General features: G+C 37.1%; 2 protein-coding genes across 2 annotated transcripts in view; one reads left to right on the forward strand and one right to left on the reverse strand.

Annotated features, from left to right (window-relative positions):
* The window catches only part of LOC106636435 (uncharacterized), a 250834-nt gene that overhangs the window by 210573 nt on the left and 27007 nt on the right, over positions 1 to 13254 (forward strand). The window lies entirely within an intron of this gene.
* Positions 782 to 3970, reverse strand: LOC106636434 (uncharacterized). Its single transcript, XM_014348827.2, has 6 exons — positions 3782 to 3970; positions 3518 to 3707; positions 3232 to 3461; positions 2706 to 3145; positions 1673 to 2054; positions 782 to 1591 (listed from the first exon to the last, which is right to left on the reverse strand). Exons 1-6 carry the CDS (start codon positions 3859 to 3861, stop codon positions 934 to 936), a joined length of 1980 nt encoding a protein of 659 aa, XP_014204313.2. The 5' UTR covers positions 3862 to 3970; the 3' UTR covers positions 782 to 933.

The following is a 13254-nucleotide window of genomic DNA, read 5'->3' on the forward strand; positions in this document are numbered from 1 at the left end:
TAAATATATTTACATGCGACATCGTCGCAACGTACCCTTGCAAATGTACCGTCAGCACGTGTGTTACATAATGCTGATGTTGGGATGTTTTTTCGAAAAGGAAAATATTGTTGCAACATCTAGGCGCAATCAATTATATCTTACGGATGGTTATTCTCTTGGGTCGGATTCCTAAATGTTCCTCGCAATACGTACTATTTTCATGAGTTAACATAACTTATGGAAGGAAGTTATCATGTGTATCTTCAAGTTGTTACTTTAATCCTGACTAAAATCACAATACAAATTTAATACAAGTTTTTGGTAGAGGTATTCGCAATCGATTCAATATTGATTCATTTAATTTTAGAGTTAAATTAAATTGACAAACATCAGAGATATGACCAAATCTCAGAAATTTTTTACTTTTCGTGATAAGCTTTACTATTCTTACGAATCACCATGTTCCGACAGTATACTTTTACAGTTTTAGTCACGGCATGTAGATGTAAATGCAAGAAAAAAAGCATGATAAGACTTTTATTCTTTTAATGTGAAAAAATTCAAAAAAGGCAATTACGATTACACAGTACAAAAATTATATTCATTTCCAAGGAAACAGAGCTATTTAAATAAATTATCAAATTTCACAGTCTAACGACACTTTCGACAGAAATTTTACGAAAAAATTGTCAAACTATAATATTAAAATAACTTACTTGGCTTATTTCATACTTCTACTAAGAAAAAAAAAGACTTACGCCTAAGGTTGTAAGCTAAAATTATAAATTTCCATCAAAAACGTTCTTTTACTAATGTTATTTAATATCATTTTATTCCGTGCTCAAGCAAACTCGCTTTTTATCCGGCACTTTTTATGCAGTCTACACAAACGATACAGAGAATGAAAAAAAATTAATTTTGTTTTAAAAAACAAAAGATTCAGTCATGCATTCACGTAGTGTTTGCAAGCTTTCTCAATTCTCGTACGTTAAGATATGAAAAAATATTCCACGTAATGAGTTCGGGCAGACTGTTGAAATCTAGCACTTCCAAAACACACTTTAGACCTTCGTTCAAAAAGTATTTCGCATCATTCAAAATTATTCTCCTTTCTATCGCTAGTTCAGCACGAGTTTTTATCACATACTCGTGATATTCAAGTTCTTCTTTTTCATTCAGTTCCGAGAATAAATTTTGGATCTGATTAAAATAATTTACATTTTTCAGCAACTTTACGAGCGAATCCATTCGTATTGTGACGATATCAAAATTAGATATCATCTTATTTGGTTCGACTATTCTCCAATCATCCAACTTTTTTTTGCAATCCAACAGAGTTTCCAATAAATCCTTGTGTCCATTGAATAGTCCTTCCATTGAAATTGAGTCCGCATTTAATTTATTTAACCTCAAGTCAATGGCATAGTAAAAGACCATAAGACGCGCCAATTCATCCACGATGGAGGTTTGAATGACTTTCAAGAAACTTTGAATCATCAATCGGTTAACGGAAACGGTGTCCATGAATTCCCAAAACAAACAGGATATCTTCACATGATTTACGTCAAATATGTACTTACCAAAGTAACGCATAATTGGAGGAAAACGCCTGTTGATAGGAAAATATTGGCGTTTGAGTAAAATCAGTTGACCACGAAATTTCCGACATTTTGATAATTAAATAACAAACCTGTCAGCTCGATAACCAACCTCCAGTAGCATCTTAACGATATTGTATCCATTCCAACGAGTAAGAGTAGCGTGGGTTAGTACTGCGTTTATGTCTCTATGATTATTGCCTGCCCCGTCGATGTTGTTCATGTCGAGCCAACGACCGACAATTTCTTCGTAACCCAAAAAGGCAGCAACGATGAGTTCATAGAAATTGGATTCACGGTTGTATACATCAACACAAAAATTGTTGATATCATGTAGATTTTCATTTGCCAATGTACTCCTAACGACTCCTGTGATTTTGGTAAGCATCAAATGTACCAAGTATCCATAATTGTTTAATGCCGCGAGATAGAAGGGAGTTTCACCAATATTATTCCGTGCTCGCAAATCCGCACCTGAGAAACGATGTTAAAACTTAATAACTGCAAATTGGAATGTTTTACACCAGTATACTCGCTATTTTATACAATTTTCTCTTTTAATAATGTTTCCTTCTCTGATATTTGTAGTAATTAAATATTTAATGTTCCTATCTCGAGGCGTTTTTCATGACGTTCGGATGTTCACTTTGCTCTCGGTAGGAAAAATAGTGTACCCTATGGACCCTTGATCCCTGATCTGGCCACAAAATAGCTCCAGTGGTGATGGCACTAACGTGATGGAATAGGCAACGACTGTTTATATATGGATCTAACTTTTCTAACTACAACATCTGCTAAAACGGCATCTTTCATCAACAAAGAAGAGTATAAACGTTTATTTGTTTAGCAGGCTTTTAATTTTTTAAGATTCACGTAATATGATGTACGACCCCATTATTAAGCCTTGTCTATTTTATCGAGAGTCCAAGTTTATAATTATATTAATATAATTAGTGTAATGATTAATTATATCTTGTAACTGTAACAAATTGCCACTAGATTCATTGAAAGTAATAATGAATACAAATTTCCATGCGTCAACGTGGCATTGTTTATAGTTACTCATTTGGAAAGCTCATTTTGAAATTTAAGTATTATTGTTATATTAAATAAAGAAAAATTTACCGCGATTAATCAGAATTCCAGCCATCATCTCGCATTCTACCTCAACACGATCTTCTACCTTTTTTAACAACAAATGCAAAGGTGTCTCGCTAAATTGATTTTTGACGTTTACATCTGCTCCTGCGTCAAGAAGATATCTGACCCTTATGGAGTTCCTGTCACATACAGCTTGATGCAATTCTGTGTTACCCATGCCATTATTGATATTAATGCCTTTCTCGGTCAGTATTTTGAAGAGTAAGCATTTGTTGGGTTGATCATGATTTTCCCTGTGTTTCACAAATTCCATATAATACAACAGAGACTCGCATGAAAAATTACTATAATTGTCCAATTCAACTGCGCATCTCAGAATGTGTACAAAGAACTGTCGTCGTTCCAAACAGCCAAAATCACAACACGCTAGCAACAAACTATTGTAAATATTTTTGCTCTTAGCTCTGCGAGTAATTAAAATCAAAAGTATTAAGTCATCGTTTAAAATAAGTAATTAAAATGAATGTACTATAATAACCATAAATCTTACCCGTAATCTATAAGTATTTTTACGAAGTTGAGTTTACAATGCACAATAACCATGTCTAGCGGAGTTGAAGTAAATAAGTCAGTAACGTTGGGATCTGCTTTGTATAACAATAACAATTTCGTAATAGTCTCACTGTTGTTAAACATTGCGCAATGCAATGCTGTTTCATAATCATTGTTCAATACGTTTGGATCTGCTTCATGCTCCAATAGAAACCTCACCCAGGAAATCTAAAAGCATAAGAATTAGAAATTTCGTAGGCTTTGTGTTTTTTTCGTAATCTTACCTGTTGATCTTCGACTGCCAGATGTAGTGTTGAATTATAGTTGTACACTTCTGTAGAATTCAAATTTGCACCGTGATCTATTAGCAGTTTCATTATTTTTAGTCTGGCTTCACTTTGATCTGCACTGTTGTAAACCAAATGTAAAGGTGTGTAACAGTCGAGATTAAAAACATTTATACCCGATGGATCTCTGGAAAATTTAAATGTAACATGAATAGTCAGTTTTAAAAAATTCTACTTTATTTTCAGAAACATTTTCATTACCTTCGTAGGATTTCTCGAACTTGTGCAACATTACCGCGAGTGACTGCTTCGTGAAGACTTGTTTCGGTTTGATTGTTCATAATGACACGTTGTTATACTTACTCTGTAATGAATGTTATTATGACGAGCAAACACTAAATTCCAAATGTTCGAATTTATAAAAACCTATCTGTTATAACTGCGCGTGGATGTACTTAGGTTGCAATCAGAAGTGGTCAAAAAATGAGAAAGACTTGTGAGGTATAACAATAGAATATTAGTCAGCCGATGAGCAATGTCTATAATTTCAAAAATTCGATAAATCATTACGCCGCTGAACTTTATCTAGACTTATAATGATATTTTGATAACACCAAAATACATTAGCGTTATAAATTGACTGTATGACGAAAATCTTCACTTCATTAATTTGGGCGGAAATTCGAGACAAAATGATGTATTACAATTCAATATCACAATTCCAATACATTTAGGTGGTTTATAAAAAAATTTTATCTATATATGATACGTATGAGCAAATCCACAAAAACATTCAGAATTTTTCTCTCTGTTTTTTGATAAACACTTTTTTTGAAAACGACCTTTGAAACGGGACTTTCAACTTAAATTACGATTGCAACTGTCAACCATCATCCATCAACATATCGCAATAAAAAAAAAAAAAAAATCATTTTTTCTTGCGCAATTTCTATTCAGGAGGGGGGCTACGTCCCCCAGCTTTTTATCAGGGAGGAACTTGAGTCAATGCTCTCCAATAGTACTGTTAGCCTTTGCTTAAAATACAAATTTAAACAGACACAAACAGTAGAAACCATTGAGATAGCTAATGTAGTAATGTAGTATTGGCATGGAAATTATCTCCTTGTTACTGTTATGTCGACAAAGTAGCGTTAGAAAGATAGTGTACCAATTCACAATTCGTTCGATATATTTTTAGTTGTATAAATAGCCTAAATTTTGAAGAAAGTCACATGGCAAAGTTCTCTCAAGTTTATGAAAAAATTTATCGTCGCAATCTCAAAATGTCCTAAAGTATAACTGTGTCACCTCGTCTTCTTTTTATGACAACTACGATTCTTTTCACATACGTACCGCATATCATTTCGACGAGACCAGCTGCAAGGGTGTACAGGGAATAAAAATTTTTTCAATTTTCATTTTCCATTCGTACTACAAATGGTATTTTGTGGAATTCCTTATCTGTACGTAACAATGTATTCAAGAAGAAAAAAAAGGATGGGGCTTCATGGATGGATGATCGGCGTGTGAAGGCAGGCAGATAGGCGCAGGAGTCAAGTGCAGGAGCTAACGAAAGAGAAGGAAAGGAGAGACCATACACAGACAGCTAGGGAGTCCTCGTCGTTCGCGAGAAGTGCAAGAACGGAAATACATCGTGTGTGTGTGTGTATGTGCTCTGTTCCACGCGTACATTCCTGCTGTGTAAGTACAACCACCGCGTGTAGGACGTTTGCAAAAGGAAGAAAAACAGCAAAAACCAACGAAAGGGTTGAGGGGGGAGGACGAGCCGGCCGGCCGGTCTACTCCCTGTCCTTCTTTCTGTCTTCTGCTATCCACTGCTACTCCAAGTATTGCTCCTCATGCAGGTTCGCATTTTTTTTGCATCCCGTGGTATATATGCACACAACCCATACGCGAGCAGCTCGTTTAATACGCAACGCGCGTTCAAGAGGAAAAGTGTAGCGAGCGCGCGCACACGCGATGATGCATATGGTTTGTTTTCCGAGGAAACCAAACGCGAGAAAACGCGTTTTCTAGGACTGCTTCTTCTGAGGTCTCGTTCTTTCCTTGCCGTCTTTACCCCCCCCCCCTTTTTTGTTTTTCTCCCAAGTAGGGGCCACGTCCATGGACACACATACCTGTTTTTTCTACGCCATTTCTCTCACCTTAATTAATCATGTAGGTGCTTACATGATTTAATTGCACATCGTGCCTGCATTTGTGGACGTTTACGGTGGCTTCGTTTTTCAGTACCTACAGCATTCGATCCTTCCTTGCACTTTCAAAGAGTACACGTTTGTTCTGGATTTATCAAGAACTCCTCGCTCGTTGTCCACATTGGACGTAAATATTTTTTGTTTGATTGTTGGTTTTTCATCTCCAATACCTGAAAAACTTCTTTTCGCGGCTAAACAATGTTTGCGCGTGCTCTTGTGTGTACACGAAAGACGTGAAAAAACTTTGAAAGCGCTCGGAAGCTCTCACGAAACGATACCGCGAGGCAGGGTCGCAGGAGTGCACCGCAAACATCTTGGCGTGTTTTTTCAGCGACTCGCCAAATCAACGAACCACGTGAATCTCGTGCATTTTCTTTTTCTTTTTTTTTTTCGAGTTTCTATTTATCCGTACGTAGACAAACATTTCCTTGATGTTTGAGAACATTGACAAAACGCCCACGGCGTTGATATTCCTTGCAACAACGCTTATTATTTCTGCGCTCAGAAAGAGGAAGAAGAACGGGGAAGAGAATTACTTCCACTTTCGCATATAATCGCCTCGGTGTCACTCATTCGACATTATTCAGATAATGATACATCCATCTAGTTCCCCTGAAACAATTTTTCCATCAATCGTAATATATATCTCATGTGATATACTCATCCGAGGCTGCGATTAAAATTCTTCCTCCTAACTATAAGCATCGAGCATCATCATTGTCATTATCATCGCCATTATTGTCGATCCTAAGTAGAAAACAAAATCACGACTACACCCTCAACTATAATCTCGTAAAACGAGAATTACGAATGAGGTACCTGATGACTGGCTCATATGTAAATGTAGAATGACTCGACGCTTCGCACGTACTTTCATCGTTTTCGGGAACAAGTAGATCAGATCGAAAAGATGTAAGGACGGAGGGGAGTTCCTCAGCACATCGCATGTACTCGAAATGACTCCGCAGGCAAAGAAAGAGATGCAAGATAAACAACGGTAGCGGCAGCATGATCCATTAATTTTCTTGGCAAACTTTTCCCCGCGTGTTCCAGCTTTTCGTGTTGTTTTTTTTTTTCTCAATTCCTCTCTCTCTCGCACCTCGTATAGCACACTGCGCCATACGTTTCTCGAAACGAGGTAACGACGAGCCCCCGCGTACATGTACGTGATTTCCCGGAAAAATTCAACCCTCCACGCTTAATAAACAAGAAGATAAAGAAAACCTGGATGGGGGAGGGGGGTTAACGATCACGTGAAAAATCGTGAAATTAATCGCACGCCTGCACCATAGAAGAAGCGCGAAGATCTTATCTCTTTGCTCGCGCTCTTTCTTTTTCTCTTTCCTCGCGTTTTCGTCGATCCTTATCTCCGTACACGTACACGTGTACGGCGTACGTATACACGCACGCACTTGAGAGACAAAGCTGAGAGTCGACGACGCGAGAGTGTATACGTATATAACGAGCAAGAGCGGTAGCAGCTGCAGGACGAGGATATGTGGAGCGAGAAAGAGAGAGACCCTACACCGATAAGTTTCGAAGATAGAGTTTGAAGATATGAGTGTCTTATGAGTAGGTGTAGGGATATTTCCGGGGCGGCGCGGGCGGTTCACGTTGCTGATAAAGCGTTCGAAATTGAATTATGAAAGAAAAGGTGAGAAATGTGAGTGAGTGAAGGAGCGAATGAAGCCCCTTTCTTCAGTATACCTTGAACCGATTGCTCTGACGAAGAGAATGTAAGAGAGACTGGGGTGATCGATTTTGTCAAAATCAGTAGACTTTCGTACTCACTCATCTTTGCTCATTTTCTGTGTACATCGATGCTATTGTGTTTGCTTACAGCTTGGGTGTTGTGTATTATGAGATGGGTTAATAAATCTTAAATAAAGGTTCAGAGCAATTGATTACAATCCAAAAACAATTTCATTTTGAAGAGGGGGAGCTCAAAATCGAGTGATAGTCTGTTATTAAAAAAAATCTCGAACTCTGAACGATTTTTTGAGACCCATCAAGGATTTTTATTATTTGCCGCAATTGAGCCGGACTCATTGGTAATATCATTTATTTACACTGAAATTCAACTAAGAAGTGCAATACTGCGACTACAAAATCTTTTTAAAGGTGTATTCTCGTTAAATCCGTTTTTTGAACACTCGTACAATGCATACTATAGAATCAGGGTAAGCTACGTGCGAATGAAACATTACAAAGCTGATGATAAACTACCACATTTACTTTATCTTTCAACTGGGTATTAATCCGTAGATTATTTTTCTGTTCTTGGTCTCCATAATAAACGTAATATTGCACTATCAGCATCTGGATGTATAATGGTCGATAAGTCAATTAAGATGAGACACTTACCAGAGAATAAGAATAAGACGGTGATGATGCATGGCACTTTGTGGGATATGACTAATTAAAATACAAGATACAGGTCCGTTTATACACATATAGGTGAGGATATCTCAATTAAGGGTCGAGGAAGCGTGGGTATCTCGACACACGTGTATGTATGTAGACGCGATAGGTACGAATGCGGAGGAATGTCGCGTCCGCGTGTTAATAGGCTCGGTGATAATGAAGAAGGGAAAAAGGATCGTGGTCACGTTTTTCAAGGAAGATAGGCTGGTTGGTATCTATGCAAGAATGTGTAGGTATAACCGTAAGACACACTTACACGGACGCACAAGCAGGAGACGAAAAGAGACAAACGCATGTGGGACATGCGAGCGAGCGAGCTAGAGGTTCGGTATGACTAGGAAAATAAACGTATCGTGAAACAGAGTTTATGTGTACGAGAGAAGTGCGTTAACGGCTTCGAGGTAACGAAAAATCGCAAATAAATTTTTTTTTTCTCGTAAAAATGTCAACATCTGTGCACAGAAGTTTGAAACTCATTTGCATACGTGTAGAAGATAAAGATGTACCGATGCCGAAGAGTATTGGAAATTCTCCAAAAGTGGTTTTAATAAAGTGATGGCATTATCTGTTACTATTCCAAGCGACGCATGCTTTTGTTGCCAGTAGTGATTTTTACTTAGCATTACGTCGGTGTGCTCGATTCTTATTGGATCCGCTGAGTGCTAGCCAATTCTCAGGTCTCATAAAATATAGGTACCTTCACGGTATGCCGTACTCGTGTGAATACGGAATTTGAGAATATTTACAGCTCAATCGGTGGGAATGACTATACCCTGGTAGCTGAACTTGTGATATTAGATTTAAAGTTGTATATGAGCACAACTGATGTTTTTAACGATAGCAGAGTTACTTCTGAGTAATTATAAGAAGTTTTTCAGTCAGAATTACGTATATTCTTGCATAATGTTAATGCATGAGGAATTGAAATAGCTGAGTGATCATAAGAAGGTCCTTAGTGGAAATTATATCTATTCTTGCATTGTGACAATACATAAGGAATTGAAATAGGTCAGTAATCATAAAAAGGTCCTTCGTCACAACGAGACCTATTCCTGCATGATGGTATAATACAGAAGGAATTGCAACAACTGAGTAATGATAAAAAAGGTTCTTAGTGACAATTACATCTATTCCTCATGATAACATAAGGGAAATTGAAAGTGGGTGTAAACAGACAAACATTTGGTTTAGCAGGAGAAAACTAGGAAAGAATAAAGGAAAAGATCAGATTTTTGTGTAAACTAATAATCCTTCTTATATCATGCTCGCTACAAAAGCCGGAACGAAGAAACAAACAAAGGAAGGAAGAAGCAATAGATCATGGCACAGAAAGAGAGAGAGAGAGAGAGAGTCCAAAAGAGAAGCAAGAGCCGGCGAAAGGAGCGCAAAAAGATATCGTTCGAAAGAAAGAAGGGACGATGTATATTACATATATACGTACCCACTCGCGCACGCGGACGGAAAAGAGATGAAGATAATCGGCGGGCATCTCTACTCCTCGGCACCGCTGCATCAGCAACGCAACAAGAATGCCGTGCTGTTGCCGCAGGGATAATCTGCGGGAAAGAGATGGTATACATAGAGAGGGGTACGTACATATACGTACAGGTACGGGTAGGGAGAGGCGAGCTTAATTAACCACTGGTGCCGACGCTCCTGTGCCCCTCTGCTCTTGCTTGCGTTTTACCAGTGGATGTATGGAAGCCTACATATTATATACACGTACGAGGAAAAGGTGGAGCGTCTCTTACCTTCTCTCGAATGATGTGCCGTATAGGTGCTCTGCGCTCCCGCGGATGCTGTGCCGTCGGGCACGAAAAAGAAACGAGCCCCGTGTCCCTACGCATGCGACTATACTCCAGGACTGATGCAGCCGTGTGCCTTAATGGTAAACGAGGAAAATTTTTATACGCCCTTTGAGCTTTTTTTTTTTTTTTTTCGTTCTTTAGGACTGTTTGTTTTGTCGAAATGGCGTTATGGTTTTTTATGGCATTCCTGTATGGGGTGGGAGATATCGGATCTAATTGCGTGGTCGAGCTTGTAATTTGCTTAGGGACGCTTAATTTTTGAAATTATTTAGTTTTCAGGTGGATGCCGTTTGTGGATGGGTTGTTCAATGCACATACCTTTACTTGCAAATTATACGAGTCGATGCGATGCAAATACAATGCAAACTCAATTTTACGTTTGAAAAAAATAAATGAATAAATACAGGTGAACCTTCGTGTGGGACTGTAATAAAACATCAGTTCTGAGAATGAATTGTTTCGAGCCAAAGCGATTTGGGAAGCGCAGCCGGTGATTACGTACCATATACGTGTTTCTGCAGTGTGGCGGGGCAACGAAAAATTTGTGGTATACAACCCTGCGGCCACGCGTCTAATTATCCCAAATTTTGGTCCTCCTCGAAATTTCTCGGCAGATCTTCTTGGACCTGTGTCCATATACCTATATGAATGCTCGGTACGTACTGCAGGATTTTGATCCTGTTTCTCGTGGTCTTGATGACTTTCAGAGTTGAGAAATGTGAGCGGTGGTTGTTGGGCTGGTTTGAAAATCACTGGGATCCTTCGTTAAATTAAATAAAGAATACATTTAAAAAATTACAAGCCAACGTAAAAATCTTTATCATTAAATTTTTCAAGCCAAGAAATTAAAAAATCTCAAATAAAACATAAAGTACTTGTGATCTTAAGAAATTTGATACTCAAATATTGACCTTAGATTAGGGGCATACAATCGATGATTGAGCATTCCCTAGATTATTAGGGTGCCTATAGTCCGCTGCTGGTAAGTGTCTGGGTGGTGTTTTATGATCATCTACGTTACTAGATAGCAATAAAATAGTCTTCTTGCTCATTAAAATTGAAAAAAAATCGCATACTGTACGTAAAATCACGTAGACATTTACAAACTATGAACTAGGAACTTCAGGGGTTCAAAAACAAAGATACAATAATTAAAGATCAATAATGAACTTTAACCTTAAAACTGGTGATTTTTATATTAGGAATACAATACACTATGCCTAGAAAATTTCAGTTGAATAGGTACAGGATACAATGACACAATAAGAATTTGTCAGAGAAGAACCTCAATTGTAAGACGTATAAATATTGATGGTCACTCATTATGGAGCCTTTTTTTTATATAGCATTTAAATGATTTAGATCTGTATCGTGGTTTGTGTAAAGAAAGTAATTTAAGAATATTTAAATGTCAAAAATTTGATTCGATTTTATACATTTCAAGTACTTACTGATAAATACCTATGGTAGGAAAAATGATGGTCAATAAGAATTCGAAAAATGAATAAAGGCTAGGAATCGTAAACTGTGGATGATTATGCTCAAGAAAAATACGCACCAATCATTTTTTATCTTAAAATACGAAGATGTACGAGAAAACGGTGCATGTATGACGAACTTTTTTTTTCAAAAACATAATTCTCTGACAACTGCTTTTCACATCAAGCATCAAGCGCTAAAATATTCTCCCATACAAAAATGACACGGTATTCCACACAAATTTCACAATAGTACGTTCGAACTCTTCGCACAAAGTTCATTCCCCGAAAGCCAATAAAACGTCGACTTAATGCGTTTCCGCGTAGCCACTGCTGTCTCTCAACCTTCTGATTCTTCATTTCTCTTGACTTAAGAAAAAAAAAAAAAAAAAAGAAAAAAAATAGACAGTAGGAAACAAGAATAAAAAGAGAGAAGGGAAGAAAAAGAGAGAAGAAAAAAATGCCCCCGGAAGATAATCGCAGCGTAATGATAGAGCCAAGGGACTATCCGGAGCCGAGGTGTTCCAAGGTCGCGCTACAGAACAATGGCTCCCACCCTTCACTCCGCAGAAAAATGTAGCAGAAACCGATATCTTGCGAGCGAAAAAAAAAAAAAAAAAAAAAACAGGGAGGGACGAGTTTTGTCCCGGCGAGCGCCTTTGGCTGTTTCTGCGGGGAACTGGAAACCGCAACCTGAGAAAGTTATTGCGAGGGCTGAACGTTGGTGGCCGTGTGTATCTTTGAAAAAAAAACAATAACTTGACAAATATTGCGCTCGTGACTTTTGTTTGCTTAGAGCTCTGCAATGACGGCTGGGTTGACTTTTCTTTCCAATTAAAAGTTTAAATAAAAATTGTTGCTCTAAGACGGACGTAGTCTAATGTGGCTGGAAAACACTGGACTTCATCGATCTCTTTTATTTTTTTTTTATTTTTATTATGAAACATTTTAATTGATATTTTAAACTCACCGATAAAAAAGATTACTCGTGACAAATTCATTATGAACAGCTTGAAGTTTATGAAAATATTCATTAAAAATTAAAGGGAAATTTTTTTTTTCATCGATATTAATATTAGAGATTAATGAAAAACATGAATAATTAAAGGACGAGCCATAGATTTATATGATGTACAGTTACGCTTAGCAACAAGATCAAATAACCATCACAGTCTTTGAATGTTGGTTAGAATCAATTAATTTTTCAGTTCATTACCTATAAAAATTTCATCTCCTTTTTTTTGCGACATCGAAATTTTAAACGATTCATTATCACTGTTGCCAAGTCCAGCAATAAGATTACCATTAATAAGAAAGTTGAAAAATCATGCATGTACTAGTATTTTGTATTAACAACCCTCCCTTTTACTGAATGCAGTAATAAGTACGTTTTTTTTTGAAGATTGAATGAAAAGATAGTTTTTAATGATTTGAATAAATTTGGATAATACTCCAATATTCCAAAAAAATCGCTATCGATCATCGTTCGAAGATATCCAACTTCTTGTTGAATTTTTCAAGGATATTTAAATAAACTTTTCTTTAACAACTGATCATTTCCCTCTCAACTACGAATGATTCCTATTTTATTCATGAAAACATTAATTTTTTTTTTTTTTTGTATTAATGTTAACTGTTAACGATCGAGTACTTCTTTCTTTTCAAATGCACATTTCTTAACAGTAAACAATACAAACGATTTTTTTCTGTCAGTATATAATAGGTACATATTCAGAAGTCCATAGCCGTCGAGAATTGCACGTTCATTCCAATTTCAACTTTTAAACGTAACTTGAATAACAAATATC

The sequence above is a fragment of the Copidosoma floridanum genome, unplaced genomic scaffold, assembly GCF_036245765.1.
Source record: "Copidosoma floridanum isolate Cflo_tuat_1 unplaced genomic scaffold, Cflo_Japanese_pri ptg000007l, whole genome shotgun sequence".
Taxonomy (NCBI): Eukaryota; Metazoa; Arthropoda; class Insecta; order Hymenoptera; family Encyrtidae; genus Copidosoma; species Copidosoma floridanum.